General features: G+C 38.2%; 1 protein-coding gene across 1 annotated transcript in view; it reads right to left on the bottom strand.

Moving 5' to 3' along the window:
• The window catches only part of Ak2 (Adenylate kinase 2), a 102577-nt gene that overhangs the window by 7638 nt on the left and 72781 nt on the right, over positions 1 to 22158 (bottom strand). The window contains exons 4-5 of the mRNA XM_067152560.2: positions 9709 to 9876; positions 1456 to 1570 (exon numbers count right to left, since the gene is read on the bottom strand). Of these exons, the coding sequence (XP_067008661.1) occupies positions 1456 to 1570; positions 9709 to 9876 (283 nt within the window). The remainder of the gene's footprint in view (positions 1 to 1455; positions 1571 to 9708; positions 9877 to 22158) is intronic.

Here is a 22158-nt window from a genome sequence, read left to right as displayed (position 1 = left end):
ATGACAGATTGATGTGAGAAGAGGGAGCAATCGAAAGAAAACAACAAAAGGATGAGGACAATCTCCACAACTTCAACAAACAGACGGCCCTCTCCACATCAATCCTAGTCCTTCTACACCCTTACTTCTCAGACCCCGACAAGCTCATTTCTATTACAAGATATTAGAATCATTCCGTATTGACGGTTTTCACTTTACAAAGGAAAAAATTAAATGTATTCTCCTAATTCAATACAAAACATAACTCAGTCATTAGATGGAGCAATAAAATTCAAACATGTTTCGATTCGTTTGAGCCATCTTCAGTGAAATAAGGGGGGGGGTTAAAGTAATCTACATAAGTGCTAAAAGTGAGGTTGCAGACCTCTTGGACTAAAAATTTTAGTTTGATAACAAATCAAAAACAGGACGAAATCACTGTGTTGAAAATTCAGGCTGACAGTCTGTCTTTGTAGAAACACCATTCCATGGATGGCTAAGAGGGGAGCGAAAAAGCTTGAGAAACCAAGTTTGAGAGAAGACAACGTGCCAGGTGAAATGTATGTGATAGGTGATGGAAAAACGCTGATGAATTTAAAATGTCGCTGCCCTCCCGACCACTTAAAATAAGGCAAACACACTTAGCCACCATTAGAAATAATCCTCGAGAACGGGACCCCTAAATCAAGAAGAAATTGAGAATGCTGTTATTCTAAAATTTTATATTCATCGGTGTTTTTCCATCACTTATATCACATACTTTTCACGTGGCACGTTGTCTCCTCTCAAACTTGATTTCTCAAGCTTTTTCGCTCCCCTCCTAGCCATTTGTGGAATGGTGTTTCTACAGACTGTCAGCCTGAATTTTCAACACAGTGATTTAGTTCTGTTTTTGAATTGTTATCAAACTAAAATTTTTAGTCTAAGAGGTCCGTAATCTCACTATTAGCACTTGTGTAGATCACTTTAACCCCACCTCTATTTCACTGAAGATGGCTCAAACGAGTCGAAACATGTTTGAATTTTATTGCTCCATCTAAGGATGGAATTATGTTTTGTAGTGAATTTGGAGGATACATTTAATTTTTTTCCTTTGTAAAGCTCATTTCTATTTCCCAGCATCCTCAGTTAGGGCAGGTATCCAGACTCACTGAGATCTTCAGAATTAATGTGGAAAGTATAGTATAAGAAGAAAGCTAGATAAAGAGACGAGAAGGGAAAAGATAAAAAGGTAAAGATGAAACAAAGTGGTGAGACTAGAGGTGATGGGTGTTACTTTGCTAATAAATCTAGACTGGGTTCATTTATTTATCATGGTATTTCCCCAACATAATTTAACATCCTGTTTTACAGTACAATGTCATTTCAGACACAGATGGAACATAAGGTTTTTTTAGGTGCTCCATCTAACCAACTGACCTGTAAATTGAGTATGTTCCCTTTCATGTATAAATAACATAACTTCAGAGTTATTACCTCTCAAGGAGTAATAATCCACAAGAGGCTTGGTTTGCTTGTGATAAGCTTCCAATCGTTTCTTCAAAGCTTCAGCATTGTCATCAGAGCGACGAATCAAGGGCTCACCAGTAACCTGGAACATGAACAAACAGTACCCTGCAACATCCACATCTTATTAGTTACACTAAAACATTTCCTAGAAATGATCCTCATATTGAATATGTCTTAACTAACAGGTCTGTGAAATTAAATGGCATATGGCTTTTAGTGCCGGGATGTATCCGAGGACTTCAGCTCGCCAGGTGCAGGTCTTTGGATTTGACTCCCGTAGGCGACCTGCACGCCGTGATGAGGATGAAATGATGATGAAGACGACACATAAGCCCAGTCCCCGTGCCAGGGGAATAAACCAATTATAGTTAAAATTCCCAAACCTACCGGGAATCGAACCCGGGACCCCTGTGGCCAAAGGCCAGCACACTAACCATTTAGCCATGGAGCCGGACAACAGGTCTGTGTGTCCGCATCACTTGACTCCAAGTGCTATTCCGAGTCTCACAGACTTAAATGCAGGTGTTCAATCTATCACATGTTTTCGATGATTATTTCTAACCATGTATGCCTGCATTTTTATGTGACTGTTGGTGAAGTTCCGTGTGGTGCAGAGAAGTTTTCCCCGCTATAAGGATACCTTAACCCCTGGTTTACTGAGGAAACTTTTAAAATTCACTGCAGAAATTAAATGTTATCTGGAAACCTGACAGGACTCCCCAGTCCTCTTTAGAAATAGTTTCAACATCAATAGCAGCATAATCACACACGATAAACAGCAGCTATCTGACCGACATGCATGGCACTACGCAGTAGTGGTGAAGTCATTATGATGGAGTATCAAAAGAAATTGATTTGTAAAACCATTTCAACTGCTCAAATTATCAGGTAATATTTTTCTCACCTAAAAGAACAAATGACAAATTCTTCTGTATGAACTTATTCATTATGTAGCATAGTACAATTTTTGTGTTATAAAATACACCACACGAACCTTTTCTTGATCCCTGAGCTCCATAGTGCTGAATGGGAACTAGGGATTAAGAAAAGGTTCGCGTACTATACTGGAGACTTCAAAGCTCCATCAGGTAACAAAGAGGGGTTGAGGTTATATTTGGAAGCTGCTAACTGCATTAGTATCAATGGGTTATTGAACACCATATTCATGGTAAAGAGCATCAGTGCCAATGGCAAATTATTATTTAGCTTTATTTCAGCAGTAGAGAGAAAAGAGAGAGAGAGAGTCACCGTATAAAAGACCAGCGGACCTGTGACGATAGGGGCCTGCCTATGAGGAATTCTCATGATGAAGACGACACAAACACCCAACCCCCAAGCCAGAGGAAGTGGAAGTTAAAATCTCCAACCTGGCCGGGAACTGAATTGAATTGAATGCTAACCATTTAGCCATGGAGCTAGACAACACAGTTGGATGAAATTTACTAATTTTTACCTTACAATTCTGTTTTGTTTACTATCATTGTGAAGTGGTATGTTATTCATATGCACCTTGAAAATATTCCTGTCAATCCCGTAGGGACTTCCCCAAGTTACATTTTGGCCCAAATTACCAAATTTTGCACATTTATGGTTTCAAACATATCTGTATATCTAAATATACATATCAGTAAACTGTATTTAAAAAAATTGTCCAAAAAAAAATTTAATTCAGTAAACAAAGGATAACTTAAAACATTTAGTGGTTGTAAACTGCAACAGAAAATAAGCTGAGAATGTAGAGAACTAAAACTGTGAGTACCATTATTATTTGATTTTTTTTTCATTTTTAAGGAAAATATATCCCAACTCTTCAATATTAAAGAAATGTTTACAAGTTAAATAATTCATTTGGTTTCCACAATATGTTTATTCACAGAGAGATTATATAAAATTACCTTCAATTTTTATTTTTTGTTAATATAATGTCTTGGCAATTTTTATATAGGCACTTTTATGTGCATATTATAGAGGTTTTCAATGCATTAATTATTGCATATATATTGAAGGAGTTATTAGAGCATAAAATTCACGCCCCTGGTTACGACATGCACCATAAGCAAAAATGTGTATTTTATTCCTTGTTTAATAGTGGTATTATACATTTACTCATTCGGGACAAATATTTCAGTTTCCCAATGGGAATCAATGTCTATATCATCAGTATGCTATATTGTAAATTACATTTAACCAAGTCGACACTGGAAAATATGGTTTTCTTCTCAATACATAAGCAAAAATAATAACTTTTTTTTTAAATAGTTGCTTTACGTCGCCCCTACACAAATAGGTCTTATGGTGACGATGGGATAGGAAAGGCCTAGGAATGGGAAGGAAGCGACCATGGCCTTAATTACGGTACAGCCCCAGCATTTGCCTGGTGTGAAAATGGCAAACCATGGAAAACCATCTTCAGAGCTGCTGACAGTGGGGTTCAAGCCCACTATCTCCCGGATGCTAGCTCACAGCTGCACGCTCCTAACCCCATGGCCAACTCGCCCGGTAAAAAAATCAATTACTCTTTTCAACTAGAAAACTGTCAAAAGGGCAGCTCCTTTCTTTCTTGCAAAAAAATCACAAATCTTAGTTGTGATTTATAATAATGTTATTGGTTTTTATCTCTCACTGACTACTTTGGTTTTTTGGAGACTGAGGCGCCGGACTTTTGTCCTACAGGAGTTCCTTTACGTGCCATTAAATCTACCGACACAAGGCTGACTTATTTGAGGACCTTCAAATACCACTGGACTGATCGAGGATTGAACCTGCCAAGTTGGGCTCAGAAAGCCAGCGCTCTACTGTTCGAGCTAATCAGCCTGGCTGTTGCGATTCATTTCAATGAAACACTGTGGAAATTTAATGTAATGCACGCTAAATTTTAATATGTAGAAATAGTCTGATAAAATATTATCTTTGATTTAACAGTGTTTCAAACTTTTAAACTTTGTTTTCTTGAAAGTGTTTATTTTTCACTTGTCTTACTATGTTTGCGGAGATGTGATATCAATACCCAATATACTGCACTGATAAACCATAGCTCAAAATACGATTATAAAACTTAAAATACTTGCAACACCAATTGAATTACCTCGTAATACAAGTGATTCACATGCATTTGTAATTAAGTTTTGACTCAAAGATGCCTGGATATGAATGCCAACATACAAAAAATATCTGACTGCGTATGTCAACATGTACGTATGCTTCATCGACTACCAAAAAGCTTTGATTACGTATTTCATGCAAAACTTAATGAGATTTGAAAAACTACAGGTATTTATGATAATCTATATATCATCACTCAGCTTTACTGGAATCAAACAGCAGAGGGGAAAAAAAAAAAAGGGAGCCACAACTGAGGACATAGTTATATGGAGAGGCATATGACAGGGCTGCATCCTGAACCCTGTCCTTTTTAACATCTACTCTGAGGATGTGTTCAGAGAAGCAGTCAAAGATGTTAACCTAGGTACGAGGATGGCAAAGTCATTAATGACTTTGCAGATGACATGGTTGTGCCAGCCAGTAGTCTTACTGAGCTTAAAATTATTATTAACAACATTGTAAGGATCAGTGGAGAATTTTATCTGTTCATGAATATTGCAAGACCAAGCTGACTGTTTTCAAAAACACCGAAGCAGGCCTCCCTGCACATCAACAATATAATTGTTCAGCAGTTGTCATCCTTGAAATACCTAAGGATATAGTGAACGAGTATTGCAATTCCAAGAATAAAATCTTATCCAGGTTCGAGCTAACCAAAAATTTATTCAACCGTATGAGGGCCCTATTCACCATTAGAGATCTCAATTTTCAGCTCTAAGAGTTTTGATATAGTGATGCTACATTTTCCCTGTCGTTCTGTACAGTTTTGAAGACTTGACTCTCTGTCCTTTGCTGGAGAGGTAGACTGAAACTTTTGAAAGGTACATAAGAATGCTTTGAATATTATGGGTAGAAAGGAAGACCAATGAGGAAATCCTCAAATCATTAAGAAAAAAAAAGAGCTTCCAACCATCAAGAAGCCAAAGCTCAGGTACATTGGGCACATCACAAGAGATATGAACTTCAACTCATCGAGAGAAGAATTAAAGGAAGATGATCCATGGGGAGATGGAGAAATTCCTGTTTTAAAGATCTACTGAAAATTTAAAGCCACCGTTTGAATAGTAATCGTAATCAACTGGATCACCAACCTTCATAGAGAGACTGTGTCCCAAGAAGAGGCTAAATTTTAATGCAGAACACTGGTGAATTTTGTTCCCAGTCCAGCCAGCTAACATGGATTCTGTGATATACATTCTTAACACATTCACATGGTTTTCCAGCATGGAGCCAAGATATTTCAAACTGTCACATTCTGGCAGTGATTGGAAGTCCAGCAAAACATCTGGCATTGGAGACATAGCATCGTCAAAAATGCAGTGAAAAAGTTTGATCTTTGAGCAGTGCAGAGAGATCCTTTACACAGGCAAAATTAATTTTTCCTGAAAATATGCACTTTTTCAATATATATGTTACTGTAAGATAAGCTTTGTCTCATAATTCTGAATCCTGCTTGAAGGGTTTTATTAAACTTTTCAACAGCTGTTGAATACAACAAAATGACATAATACAACCTATGAGTCTCAGGTTTCAAAAATATTCAAGTGAGAAAATTTACGCATTTCAATAGGAAATTTAATAACTAGAGCTATGATTTTGGTAACAAAGTATCAAAATAGGCCATATAAATGAGGCATTGGTAATCTTAAAATCCGTAAAAACACCCCGTAATTTAAAAAATCTAAATATACACTTTCTATTAAATTTAATAAGCAGGAAAAGAGGTTTTGAATTCCCTACTATTTATATTAGTAATAAAGATTTTTTTTTTTAACAATCTTTACGTCACACCAACACAGACAGGTCTTATGGCAACGATGGGATAGGAAAGGGCTACGAGTGGGAATGAAACGGCTGTGGCCTTAAGGTACATCCCCAGCATTTGCCTGGTGTGAAAATGAGAAACCATGGAAAACCATCTTCAGGGGGCTGCTGACAGTGAGGTTTGAACCTACTATCTCCTGGATGTTAGCTCACAGCTACGCGCCCCTAACCACACAGCCAACTCTCCTGTTAAGAATTGTTATACTCATAACTGAATTCAAGTACTACGTTATTTAAATTTGTATGAACTTCATCTAAATAATGTCTGGCTCTGCAGATAATTGGTTAGCATGCTGCCCTTTGGTTCAAGGGTACCCAAGTTCAATTCCCAGCCAGGTCGGGGATTTTAACCTTCATTGGTTAATTCCTCTAACATGAAGGCTGGGTGTGTGAGCTGTCTTCAACACTGAATTCGTTCTAGGAGAGGCCCCATCCCCCCAGATGCACAATGTTGTGAACTCGACAGACCAGCACAGGTCTCTTCAGAGGGCAAAGACAATTTTATTTATTTATCTAAATGATTTCACAGAAGTTAACTTTTGTAGCTTCCAGCAATTAGTCCTAGTAGTTGTTACCATTTCATACCCGTCTGGTGGCTATGATCATTAAGGCATTTAAATCTGTACAGCATGGCATCATGGTAAGCCTGTTCGAATCCCATTGGTTGAAAAAAATTTCACCCTCAGAATGTTGGCCAGCACGGTAGGGAAGGTGATGGTATACAATTTCTAATCACTAGATTGCGTGCCAAAAGCCTGGATTAAATTTCAAACCTCTCAGCAGGGCTAACATGGAGGGAGAGCATATAACGCTGTTGATGGTGATTCGTCTGCTGGATGGCGATTTAAAGCCTTGACCAGACCCCTTCATGCTATTCAACAGATGCAGGCTATGTGCTAGTACCAGGTTCCCCCCCTCTCCCTTCCTACTATCATATATCATGTCATTCAATACATCTCATTAACTCCCTGAAGGGGTTGACGTCAGGAAGGGCACAGTCATAAAAACTCGCTATGAACATTCATCTCATTTCATACCTGACCCTAAAGAGGAACGGGAAAGGATTGGACAGGCAGACAGTTGTAACTATTTCAGTTTCACAACAGAATTTGCCTTTTTATTTTTTTTTTTTTCCTGAATTCAGATCACTTTTTTTTAATTGCAGATTACACTGACGCAGAGTTTTTTTTAAAGTTAACCAATTCAAAGAAAACTAGCCAAGACCCTGGGCGAGTAATGTTACGAACAATACAGGTTCAGAATGCAGGCAGGCGTGGGATCATTTGTCCCAAACTAACAGATATAGCTATAATGAAGGGGTGGCTGGACTGGCTCATTACACAGAGCTACACATTAAAATGGAAATAATGAATGCATAAAAAAATGCATAGTCGCTCAAAAAAAGAATGAGCACTGGTATTATACGTTTCTTGCATTAAATATTTTATCAGAAAAATAAAATTTTTATCAAGAAGCCTGACTGGTGGCCATGAATGTTAAGGCATCTAGCCTATATGGTCTAACACCATGGATAGCCGCTTCAAGTCCCAATGGTCAAAAAAAATTTCACCATCAGAATGTTGGTCAGCAGGGCAGAAGAGGTAGTGATATACAATTGCTAATCACTAGATTGCATGTCAAAAGCCTGGATTCAATTACAAACCTCTCTGAATTGTTCATATGGAGTGAAGGTATATGACGCTGTTGACGTTGATTCGTCCGTCGGATGAAGGCGTTAAGCCCTGAGCAGACCCCTAGGTGATATTTGACAGGAGTAATCTATGTGCCAGCATCGGGTTTCACCCTCTCCCTTCCTACTATCATGTCCCTCATCATTCATTTCTTCTCATTAACTCTTCTGATGAGCTTGATGTCAGGAAGGGCATCTGATTGTACAAAACTCGCTGCGAAGACTTATCTTGCTTCATATGCGACTCCGTAGATAAATGGGACAAGGTTTGGACATGCACAATTTTAATTATTATCAAAATATAATTTGCCTCCCATGCAGATACCAACCCTGTGGATACCCACAATGAACATTACATCTATAGGTTCAACTGTTTCTAAGAAAAAAAGTGTACCTGCGAGGAACGTATACAATACCATGCACTCAATCTTTTATTTTAATGACTGTACTACAAAAACCATGAATGCTCAGGTAAGAAAGCTAGCAGGAGCAAATTATATTGTCTAGGAAACACAGGGTGAGCAGCAACTTACCATGTAAGACCGTGCAGAGAGAATGCACATAAAAGAAAAACATGGGTACAAAATTTTCGGGTGCAGCCTTCATCAGTGGAAGATGTGTACTCTATCCACATGGTCTTACATGGTAAGTCGTCGCTCTCCATCCGTTTCCTAGACATACGTACAAAAAACTGGGGTATTAATGGCATAAATGTGTAGAGCAAATCTGAAATATTAATTTTAAAAAAAGAACCAATGTGATGGCATTAATGGAGATTAATTTATCCATTTATTATATACAGTATGCAAATAAGTACTACTCAGCTATTGTATGTTCATGCAATAAAAAAAACTTTGCTCCTATAATCAGATACTCTTCACCAGAGGCTCCCAAAGTTTTCCAACTGTCAATCCCATGAGCCCCCGTAACTTCAATACAAATGTTTTTTTCACAGAAACACTTGTATCTGAGAACACTGTAGAATAAATGGGAGGATACCAACATTCATAATAGTATAGTAATTTATCTCAACAATAATTACGATGTGTGACAAACAAAAATATAATTGAAATATATAAAAATAACTGTACACCAACAAAGTGTCCTTATCAAGCTGCTGTTTCAAATCAAAAGCATTGGTCTGGAGATAAGTTTAAATAGACAGGTAACTAAACTAATTCATTTCCACACCCATTAACTTACCTGAAAATAAAACAACAATTTGCCTTAAAAAATAGACCCTATGCTTCAGTACATAGACACTCAGAGACAAAACTGGAAGAAACATATTAGAAGAATGGAGTCAAGAATAGTGAAACAAACCCTGCAATAAGTGACCGAATGGGCAAAGATATATAGGACGTGCGATGAAAAGATGGACTAAGTTTTAATGGCATGGGTATATTAATTTCTCAACTTATCACCTCACGTTTCATTTCTTCTGAGTAAGTCATCCATTCCCTCAAGTTTGGGAACCACTACTCTAACCTTCCAGGTTGCAAGGTTAATACAACAGATAACAGCTCAAGCAATCAGCTACATCAAAAGGGCAAATTAGTAGCAATAAGAAAAACAGAATGGACATAAAAGAAATGAGAACTCACGTCGTCTTTCATTGGCTCTCTTGGGGGATGAAACTCTTCGTGGTACGAGCGGCCACTTGGAGGATGGATCAAGCGTCCTGTTATGCGTCTTACAAGTAAACTGTCATCGATGTTAAACTCGACAACAGCGTCCAGAGAAGTGTCACGTTTCTCCAATAGCTTGTCTAACTATAAGAAATATACAAGAAGTTTTATAAATAGTAAATTTTATAGCTTTATAATATATAGCAATTTATACACATGTGCATCAGTAAACTTGTTGTGATACAAGTATCCATATTTCACTCAGTTTCTGCCATTTAATTAACTGCACACTCTTAATGGCTATGACAAGAGATTTTACACTTATACAGGCCAACATACATTCACACATGCAACATGTAACTTCATTCTAAACTGTTATGCCTCTGAATTAATTAAATACCTCAACAATTCTCTATCTGCAGCTATGTGCCTCTTTTAGTTCCACAAATCTTATCATTAAAAAATTCAAAATTCAGTCTAACCATCGCTGCCTTGGTCTCCCTCTACATCTCTTAATCTCCGAGGCCCAGTATATTATTCTCCTACGTAACATATCCTCCTACATTTGCCTCACAACCCCATGACAGAAGTCTGTTTATATATACAGCCTCATCCACCTTGGCCTTTATCTTCTCATTCGGAGTATCATCCTGCTACTGTTTCCATCAGTTTGTACTAGCAATCATTTTTCACTCCCATGTCTGTTCCTTACAACTTATGAATAACATATCCCGAGTCCATGAGTTTTCATTCCCAAACAGCAAAGTTGGTTTTGATGCAAGTGTAATAGACTAGTATAACTTGGAAACAATTCTCTAAACACACGGGTAAATTGTGGAAATATCGAGCTCGATTAGTAGGTGTTGTTATTATTATTATTATTATTATTATTATTATTATTATTATTATGACTTGTGAGGTGTGGTTATGAAGTTGTTTACGTCTATTATTATTATTTACTTAGTTATTTAAGGACTTTATTTGGTGTAAATCGTGGTCTATCATTTACTATTTGTCTGTTGTATGATCTGTCCTGTGTAACAAAACGTGAGGTTACGTCACGACACGTCTTCTGTATGTATATTAATATTGCTTTATTTAATGTAAGAACACATAATTAATAGTATATAATGTATTATTACCTGTAAATATGATGTATAAATCCAATGTTATGTTGTACAACACAGGGTAATAGTATAGAACAACACACCTTTATCACTAGAGTTTTACAGAACTTTCTATCTATTTGTACATAGGTTATTGGAGACTCGAGAAGATACGAGAAAAACATGTTGTGTCATACTTTTCTAGAAGCCTGGCCAGGGAAGGTATATAAAGAGACAGTCTTGGTTACTAGAGTTGACTTGTAAGTGAAAGTCGCTACTCGAATTCAGTGTGTGAACTCATGTTGTGATTTTGTTGTGCTGGTAATTGGCTGACATGCTAATGTAGCAGTCAAGTGTTTGTACAAAATGGCAGTCATTAATGTGTGTGTGCAATGTGTAGATAATTTATAAATAAAACAGTGTACACAAATAACAGCATCTCGTGTGTGTATCTTTGTGAATACGATAGTCTGAAAACAATACTGTTGTAATGATAGCTTCGTTACAGCACCAAACGATGTATTTCTGAAGGCATTTGAACATACCATGAGCCAAATCCGAGAACAAATGAGCTCAGTTGTGAGAATCTTTTAGTCTTCCTATATGCAATGCCTTCTTGTTACCTGACCTGGCTACGTCACGCTATATCATTTTTTGTGATATTTGAAGCCATTTCCTTTCAGTTTTGACAGACCTAAGAACCTAATAGTTATTTAAAAAAATTTAAACTAATACCATCTACACTCAAGAACTTTCAGTGACGCAAGCATCCCCAGTGACCAAATAATCCCCAAATATCAAAGACAGTAAAACTCGGTTAAGAAGTTCCCGCAAAAGAAGTTTTCCCACCTAAGAAGTGTGATATTCTTGGTCCCTTGATTGGTTGCATTTAGATATATGTATATTTTTCCCGTTTAAAATGTTCTGCTGTAAATATATTTCCCAGTTAAACAGTTCAGATTTTAGAGCCCCTTGAGATAGAAACATCCGCTCGAAGCGGCTCATGGTTAGAACCCTCCATTTGCACCCTATGTTAGACTGTGCGCACTTGCGGTGTCTCTGTGGTGTCACAGAACCTGTCCGGGCTTGCCAAGGCCATACAACGTTGCGCTATGATTAAACATTCAAAATTGTTAGGTACTCGAGGTGAGTTTCTATTTACATATAATTCTTTCCAGGCATTTATCTCGTTCGTCGTTGTAACACACGGCTCAATTTCTTATTTTAGATTCAGTCTTTGGTTTGAGATACTTCCAGAGCTTTTAAAAGATCCACTTGATAATACTACTCTTTCAAAACCTCGTCTGCTCTTCTATATTAACTTATAATTAAGTTGCAATTTACGGTCAAGCAAAAACCAAGCCATATAATGAACTTACCCATTTTACTTAATGAACTTTTAGGGATATAATAACCTGTGATACTGTGTCATATCATCACATTTTAGCTATATAAGAGATTTTTATACAAAAATCCACACAATGTTAAGTCCAAGTTGAATGCCTCAGAAATGTTAAATAGTACATACACATTCATGAGGAACTTCTTTCATTTGAGTAACAGAATGTAGCAATTAGCTCATCAACATATCCATATTGATTACAAATGTTTAAAAATTGACATCAAGATGTTCAAATAGATTCACCAAATTTTACATATATCACAAGAACTGGAAAGTAGTTAACATCAGCAGACACGCAGACCAAGCTATACAATGGACTTATCCTTCCTGTGATACAGAAGCCATACTATATTTTAGCCGTATAAGACATTTATTTAAACTTCACACATTGCTATATCCAAGTTGAATAATTATTGAACATCTACGAGGAACTTTAAGTAAACAACTGGTTGTTGTAACTAGTCCATCAGCCTATCTATAATGACTGCAAATGTTATTACTGAATTAAGAAACTTAATTTTATATATACCGTTATGACTACAAAGTAGCTACGACCAATACTGTTCTTACAATGAGCTTTTCCACTTTTGTAATTTTAACTGTACAAACATTTTGGTATACACCTTTCTATATTCAATTTTAATGATAAAAACCCTTGTACATATATAAAGTAATTCAGTTAAAGCACATAGTTTTAAAAAGTATTGTTAATAATTTTAAGAATGTAACGTACTCTATGTCCAATGTCTGTCTTACTTCCTAGGCTGATGATGGCATACCCTATTCCCTATTGCCGAAACTGGTCCCAAATAAAATATGTGATGACTTTATAATTATCACTATTTCTCGTATTGAATCGGTGGATTCCCATACCTAACAATTTTGAATATAAATCTCGATTCAATACGGAACCTAAAAATGAAAATTTTGAGACTATGACGAAACATGAACACCAGATGCTCATTTTCACCTTGTGGAATCGAATCGAACTCATCAGTCGAAATTTCTACTCCACCGTTCACATCTAGAGGAATTGAATCAAATGGGACTCTACACGGGATACATAAAGCACGCAATGGATGGTTTGATAAAACTTCAATGCAGTAAGTTGCGTGCCTCAACAGGGTGAAGTCATTAATCAAGGTGGCCTCAACATTAATTAAAAACCATAAACTATATTTGTCCACAACAGAGGAGCTTCTTATGCATTACTATTTGTTAGGAATACATGTATGACAAATGTACGGAATGCCACTTATAAAATTGTTCACGGTAAATACTGTATAATAAACACTCGAAGATCGTACATTCCAAGCAATGTCAATTATCGTACTGACATACTGTACTGTATACGGACTCCAACATGATACTCTAATATGATTCTGAAATAAGGTCAACAATAACTGCAAAATAAACTAAGTACCGTATAGGCTAATCTACCTCGAAACTGAATATTCTAACCTGTTTTGATTTTTCATTCCCTTACTTATTTCCTTCAGACATTCTCTCTTACGTTGTTGTAATAATACTTATGGGTCTTGTCGTAGAGGAAATTACGTTTTTGAACTATAGGTGGGCCGGCACAAGGTTGCACTTGACAGTTGTAAGTCATGTTGGCACTACTACAAAAATGAAATGAAGAACGTCTCCCATCAATCAGAATCACAAATCTACTACTTTTTATGTCAGATACAGTTACGCATTCTATTCATGTTAATTCGTATTTAATAACGTATAGTGCTTATAATCTTCAATTTGCTTACACAAATATGAGCATTTAAAAATGTTATAAGGTTTAAAATAAATACGAACTATTTTCAGTTGATTGTTATTGGTAATATGGGTAGTATAGTGGTGCCATCTACAACCAGCTTGACTACCGTATTGGAGTGTTGCCATTTTGTCTGTAGCCGCTAGCACATGGTCAGGTGTGATTCGCGGGTTTATGAAAGTTTTGTTTTCATTGTGAGATAAATGAGAAATTTTATTTTAACGAATGCAGTGCGATGTCTCGGAAACGGCAACATAGTCATGAAGCGCGAAGTGATAATTCTTTGCGCCGCGGAGTGTCCCTTAATAGTCAGGCATTAGAATTAGTGCGGAGAACTTGCGAGTTTTACGAGAGGGAGAGGAAATTCGTACGCTTGTATATCCGTCTCTCTGATCCTGCACAGATCATGTTGTGGAACGCATATGTCAAACATTTGGGCTTTCAAAGCGTACTGTTGTTCAGAGAGGTGTTTGCCTCCAAGAACAGAAGTAAAAAGGGGCTGGGGTACATAGCAGTAGCGGAAACGGGGCTGATAGTAGGGACTTGTTTCACAGCACTCCGGGAAAGAAACGAATTAAGCTATCTCCTGTAATAGGAATTAATTATTTCCAGGCTGATGCAATACAAAGACACGAGTACAATTATTACAGCTCAAAGTCCTTGTGTCATTGTTATGGACAATGCACCTTAATCTTCCGTATAATGGACAAGACCCCTACTTCGAGCGCCCGTAAAGAACAGTTATTGGAATGGCTGTAATAAAGAAATATCCTAGCGCATATGTGTATAACTAAATTAGTTGACGTGGTAGCGAAGGAACAAGGGCATGAGGTTAATTAGGATGCTGCCATACCACTGTTACTTCAACCTCATTGAGTTGGTATGGTATGGGGCGAAGTAAATTAGTAAAACATTACGTACGCACTAATTACACGTCCTTCACAATTACTGAAGTGGAAGGACTGTTCTGGGAGAGTATTGCTCGAATGGATGCGGCTTTGTGGATGAAGAAAGTTAGCCATGTCGCATTATTCATTAACTTGGCAATGGCAATACATGGCATTTATCAGTGTGTGTCAGGAGTTGATGATCTGCCTAGACGACGATGACAATGACAACGAAGGCGACAGTAGTGATGGCAGTGATCTGGAGGGTATCGAAGCTTGTGCCTGTGTGAATCAGGTATGAAAATAAGGTTCTGAATTTTTGTAAATGTTATACTTGAAACCTTTTGTGTTAGCATTGGTGTATCTTATATTTTTCTAACATTTATTGGTGTATTTAAAGTGAGATTCCTGTCTGCCAATTTCTTCTGTATTTTCTAACATCGTGACAATAAGAACTTCGTAGTATATTTATTTCGTATCATTGTGTGATGAATAATCGGTGAGTTGAAAGTCCGATTTTTGTCGGCGGATTTCATTTGTATTGCGTATCATCGCGTTGACATTAAAAACATTTCTCCCATGTTTTTAAAAACTCACGTGTCGTGCAGTCAGCTGTTGTTGCGGTGGCAACATCGCTTCGCGCGCCATTGCAGTGTGACCAACATTGTGCTCAGCTGTCATGTGCAATCTTACGCTGGCCCACCTATAAATTGATAAGACTTTGCGTGTCCATTATTAGTGAGGTGAATAAACTATTACGAAACAAAAACTTCCCAAATATGCAGGTAATAGCCGACTTGCCAGCTGATACACATTATGACACCAAACAGCCGGCCGAAAGATCCCGATCGTCTACGAAGTTGAACGAATGTTGATAACCAACTGGGTGTTGGGGGCCTGACACATGCACACAGAAGCGTTGCGATACCATGTGTTGGCATAAAAAAACATTGTATTGTCGTGTCACAACGTAGCACAAGAATGAGGAGACAAAGTAAAATTCTCGTGTAGAAAGAAACTGTTTACATTTAGATGTGCTAGTGCTGCTAGTGCGCTTTTATCACTCGCACGTAAAACCCCAGATACTTTCCCATGCACTCATTTCTGCAACTTCAAACCTGAGTTTGTTCTTCATTACCTATAGCATGAAGAGGATTAAAGCAGGAAAATAAACTCAATACCGGTTTGGCCATGCAGTACTTGCGAAATAGCCAGAAACTATGCCTGTTGCCGTGACAACCAGTAGGAATGCAGAGGCGATATAAGCCTAGGTACTAAGAATCTCTAAGAATACACTGCCGGATTTCCTATTTGCTACCATTAACCTTGAAGCAGGTGTTTGGGGGGGCGAGGAAGTTAGAAAGCACATGCTAACAAACTGTGGTACATGTCTTGTCTTTGCGTCTTGTAAGCCTAAGCTACGGATTGCCCAGTGTAGTGTAATGTCATAATTAGTGTGAATAGGAGTCAGTGTAGTTAGTTGTATACTTGTAATATCAATGTATACACGTTTTAAGTGTAAATGAACGGAACTCAGAGGAAAGAGATCAAGCGAAAGACACTAACAAAGACAAAGTGGAGATTATAAGGAAAGTGGAGTCATCTACGCTTTCCCAGGTTGCTTTGGCGAAGGAGCTGGGAATACCGCCATCTACTTCGAACGGCATTATAGTGAAGAAAAAGAAATATTGACTTATGCAGGGAATACTTCAGCAAATTGCACGAAAGTTAAATCTGGAAAGTACGATGAAGTAGAACAAGCTCTGCTAATATGGTTTAAACAGTAGCAAAGTTTAAACATACCTCTGAGAGGGACTATTGTGAAGGAGAAAGCCGAAGAAATTGCGTGCAAATTAAAGGTACCTTTTACCACGTCGAATGGGTGGCTGGACGGCTTTAAAAATAGAGCTGGCATTGTTTACAAACAAATTTGTGGTGAAGCAGAGAGTTAAGTGCGGGGGAAAGGGGAGCGTGGAAGGAAACAGTTCTGCCTCCTAAAGTAAATACTTACAAACCTTGCAACGTTTTTAATCTCTATGAATCTGCACTTTTTTACCAGCTTATTCTGGATAAGTCTCCAGTTTTGAAGGGAGAAACTTGCCACGGGGGGAAAATTAAGTAAAGTGCGAGTTACGGTATTGGTTGGTTCTAATATGGAAGGAACTGAAAAACTATCTCTACTAATGATAGGGAAATCTAGGAAGCCACATTGTTTCAAAAATATCAGGACTTTACTGTGCAAGTACACCAGCAACAAGTCAGCTTGGATGACAACTTCCCTGTTTGAAGAGTATATGCAGGCATTAGATGCCAAAATGGGAAGCCAGAACAGGAAGACTGTGGTGTTTATGGACCACTGCCCTGCTCATCCCAAGGAGTGGCCCCATTTAAGGAAATCAAAGTAGAATTTCTTCCACCGAATACTACATCAATACTATAGCCAATGGACCAAGGAATCATTAAGGAATTAAAGCAGAGGTAGCAAAAATTAGTTGTGCACCATAAGCTGCTACGCATGGAAGCAGGCAAACCCATCTACATACCATATCTTTTGGACACGATGTATTTCATTGCCTCATCATGGGATTCAGTGGAGCCTGTAATAATAGCAAATTGCTTCAAGAAAGCAGGGTTTGGTGGTGATGAAAGAGCCAGGGTGCTGGAAAACTATACAGGAGAAGATGGAGATTACCAGTAGTTTCAAAGACTTCACTGCCATTGATGATATGGTAATCACTTGTAAGGAGCAGACAATCGATGAGATCTGCAAGGAAATTGAGGCACGAGATGAGGATATTGAAGAAGAAGAGGAGGAGGTGGAGGAAGAGAGTCCCCCAAGATGATCTTGCAGTGAGGCAAGCATCTACCTTGAAAAACTGAGGCGGTTTATGGAAGGTTCAGCCAGTGTGCCTCAGAACACATGGAAGGCAATGTGGGAAATGGGAAGGTTTATACTTCAAGAAAGCAGTAAAAAACCAAAACAGTCAACCCTGGACAATTTCTTGTCCAAGTAAGAGCCTAGACTTTTGTGATTGGAAATGTATTTAATGTCTAATGCAGTATGGAATTTACATAATGTACGGTTACCATCTACCGTTTTAATGTTCTTAGTATTTCCTCTTATCTCTTGTGCAAGGTTTTATATAATATGTTTCCTTCTCTTATCAAGTATTTTTATAATACAGTATGTTGAATTATTTTACTTTATCTCAAAAAATAAATGTCATGATAATGAAATTTTTACACAGGGGCTTTCTTTTAGCAGCTCTTAACGTATCAGCCTATTTCGGTACTGTTCACAAACAAGGAAATCTGTTGGCTGTGCGTTTCACATGTATTTCAAAGTACAGAATAAGTTTTCGGGCATTACCCCTTTTAAGAAGTTTCCTGCTTAAGAATATATATTTTTTTGAGGTCGCTTGAAAAACTTCTTAACAGAGTTTCACTGGAGAAACATCGCCGATAAGAGCTTGTTCAACACCATTCTACTCAGCACTTGGAAGCTTTACATGATGATCTCTTCAATGGAATAGTTTGACAGGGATATAACCCGTAAGATCATTAAGTCTAACATAAAAGGCTAATGTCAGAGAGGGAAGACTAGAATCCCAAAGCTTCTGATGGGATGCATGAAAAATTGGTAAGGTGATCTTTAGCTTCCTATGATATTTCTCAACTTGGGGACTGTATGGCGAGATGAATTCTTTTAAATGCAATGTTTGATGCATATGTTGAAAAATTGTCTAAAAGAAAAACCAGAAGCATTCTCTGAAACTAAATAAGCTGGCAAACCCATAATTTTGAGAACATTAGAACGAATGTTAAGAGGGAATATTACGTACAGGCCCATTTCATCCATGTGGCACCAATTCTTGTCTGCTACAGTCCAAAGTGATACATGACCGCAGGTATTTGAATTGGGTTACTTTACTGAGCTGAACCCAGTACACAGTGATCGTGTCATCTGTTTTCTCACTGCATTCCATGTACTCCGTCTTTTACAGATTTAATTTTATCCCAAATACTTTGTGACACATCTTCCAATCCCATACTAACTGTTTGAGGTTATTATGTGTTTCATTACCTAGAATGATATCATCAGCATATAACATCCACAGATGCTTCATCTGGATGTCATTTGTGATAGCGTTTATTTATTTATTTATTTATTTATTTATTTATTCGTATGGCAAAAATAAGGATACACAGGAAACTCAGACTGTAGGTAAAATTTGGTTTGTTAAAATACAATTTCCAGTGTACGCAGCCAGGTAACTACTTCTTCAGTGGCACTATGTATTTCTTGGATAGATCCATGGAACCTTCTTCTTGGACACTCCATAGCAACGTGCTGGATGGTCTGAGGCACGTTATCGCAGTCACACAGTGGACTCGTCGTTTTTCCCCATTTGAAGAGCCAGAATTTACATTTTCCATGATTTGTGCTGATTCTGTTTAAAGATGTCCATTCCTTTCCCGATAAGATGAAACCAGGCGGAGCTCTGCATGGATTATTGATTAAACCCAGGTGGTCGGGGTTTGACGAGTTCCATTCTTCACGCCACGCTTGATCAGCATCAAAATATGAGTTGATGAGCTTCTCACCAAGCTTCCATGATGGGTTCCTGGATTTCAACCTCGGTTGTGTCTGAAGTTTGCAGTCCTGATGTAAGGGCAATTGAGGATCACTGCGACATTTCTGCCATTCTTTTAGCAGATCTGTTTCTCTTCGTATATGAGGGGGATGGATGTTGGATAACACTGGCAGCCATTTCAGAGGTGCTGATTTGATGGTTCCTGATATTGTCTTCATTGTGTCATTCAGCTGAACATCAACTATCGCAGGTGCTGAAATATTTGCACTGTTAAGCCATACAGGGCACCAGTATTCTGCAACTGTGTAGACCAAGGCAAGGGCTGATTTTCGCAGAACTGTTGTGTTTGCTCCCCAGGCAGTTCCACTGAGCTTGTGCAAGATGTTATTCCTCGTTTTTAGCTTTGTAGCGGTATTTAAGAGGTGTTGTTTATACGACAGTGTCCGGTCTGTTGTGATGCCCAGATATTTTGGACAAGGATTATATTTTAGTTGCTGACCTTTGAATTCCACTTGGGGTACATAGTTGGCTCTTCGACTATCTAGATGAAAGCAGCTCACTTCAGTTTTGTTCAGGTTAGGTTTAAGTCCCCAGGTGTTGAAATATTTGTTCAAGTTGTGGAGATCCTTGGTGAGTGCAGTTTCTGCTCTTTTAAAATCACTGGACTGAATGGAAATTTCTAAGTTCCCATGGAGGGAATTGGATATTTTTCCACCAATAGAGCATATAAAAAATTATATGTATGGCTTTTCAGGCGTTTGCTCTATTAACCAGCGTTTTGTCTTAGGTCTGACACTAGACTCATCTGAGTGGGAATTGCTTGACGGGCATTAATTCCATTGTGGAGTTTTATCTCCCGTCTGCAGTTATCAGACTGTGCCTCTTAAATAGGCTTCTGATAAGTTCACCTGCATACTCCCCAGCGTCAGTGGGTAGGGTACGACACATCCTACTCTGATGAGTCTAGTGTCAGACCTAAGACGAAACGCTGGTTAATAGAGCAAACACCTGAAAAGCCATACATCTAATTTTTGATCTGATCACTGGGCTGGGCAATCAGAGCTATGTCATCTGCATATATGAACTTCAGAGAGACAGTTGCTGGAAGATCTGCAATGTAGATGCTAAAGAGTAGTGGAGCAAGAACTGATCCTTATGGTAGACCATCATTTACTACATAAGGCTTGCTTACATTGCCATTTGATGTACTTCAAATGCTCTATTGCATAACATGTTGTTGAGAAGTGTCGCGAGGGTTTTATAAGGATTAAATTTTAAGAATTTCAGTACCATTCCTTGTTGCCATACCGTGTCATAAGCCGATGTTAGGTCCATAAACACTGCGATGGTTTCCTTCTCCTGAAATCCATTCTCAATGTGGCTGATGAGTGCCAATACTTGGTCACAGCAGCTTCTGTTCGGTCGGAATCCAGCTTGTTGAGCTGGTATGTGTTGGAAAGCTGAGGCTGAGATTCTGTTGCAGACTATTCTCTTTATTAGCTTGTAGCATATGCTTAAGAGTGCGATGGGTCGATAATCTTCTGGACTGTATCCGCTTTTCCCAGGCTTCAGGACGGCAACTATTTTTGTTCTCTTGAGCAGGGATGGGAGCCTACCGTTCTGTGAGATGTCATTACAGAATTTAACTAGCCAGTCCAGAGTTCTAGGACCACAATGTTTCAAGAACTCTGGATATATTCCATCTAATCCAGCTGCTTTACCTGTTTTTATTTCTTTCAGAGCTGCTGAAATCTCTGCAACACTGAAGTTTCCTGAAAATTGTGTGGTTAGTTCAGTCAGGGATAGTTGGTTTCTTAGCTCCTTCTTAAGTTTCTTAATTTCAACTTTGTTGACATAAGGAGGTCTCTTGGAAAGATTGACAATTCTATTGGCTACATCTGCTGGAGATACGTTTGAGCTCTTATTAACATATCTTGGGGTGCTACTTCCGAGTTTTTGCAGAAGAGCCCATGCTTTTCTATTCGAGTGTTGGAAATTCATGCTGGATGTTACTGAATTCCATTTTTTCTTTTCTGGCAGAATCTAAGCAGTACAATAGTTTGTTGGCAATTTCTGTTCTGTTACTTTGTTGGTATTCCTCATATAGTTCATCACACTGTCTGTTCCACCCAGGAACATATTCTTTCCTAAATCCTCTGGGAATGGGTTTCTTTGCTACGGAGCACATTAAACCAACAAATCGCTCATAGTTGTCACGTTTTGGTGGAATCAACTGAATGTTGTAGTCCAATTCCTTAGTGAAAGCTTCCTAATGCACTTTTCCAAAATTCCAGCGGGGTAGAGGCGTTGATATTTTTATCGGGACTTCAATACCAATTTTTAGGAGGATTGGTCTGTGCTGACTTCGAGGAAAGTCACTCAGTACTTTTCTGCTGCCCTGTAGGGGTCTTCCACCTTCGTCTCTTGATACAAAACAAAGGTCTGGGTTGGTGTCTTTCTTCCATCTGCCAGAGTGAAAGGAGCTCTTTTCTTTTGCATCATGCAGTAGGAACACATCTTCTGTTTCTGATGAGGCTAACACACCAAGTCCGTCCTCATTAGAGTCGCCATATCCCCAGGAAGTGCTCCTGCTGTTGAAATCTCCCATGATGACTGTGGGGTGCTTCACATTCTAGATGGCTTCTTTACACCAAGGTTGAGACGG

Source organism: Anabrus simplex, chromosome 8 (genome assembly GCF_040414725.1).
Source record: "Anabrus simplex isolate iqAnaSimp1 chromosome 8, ASM4041472v1, whole genome shotgun sequence".
Classification (NCBI taxonomy): Eukaryota; Metazoa; Arthropoda; class Insecta; order Orthoptera; family Tettigoniidae; genus Anabrus; species Anabrus simplex.
Note: the sequence above shows the minus strand (reverse complement) of the source record. Positions and strands in the feature narration are given on the sequence as shown.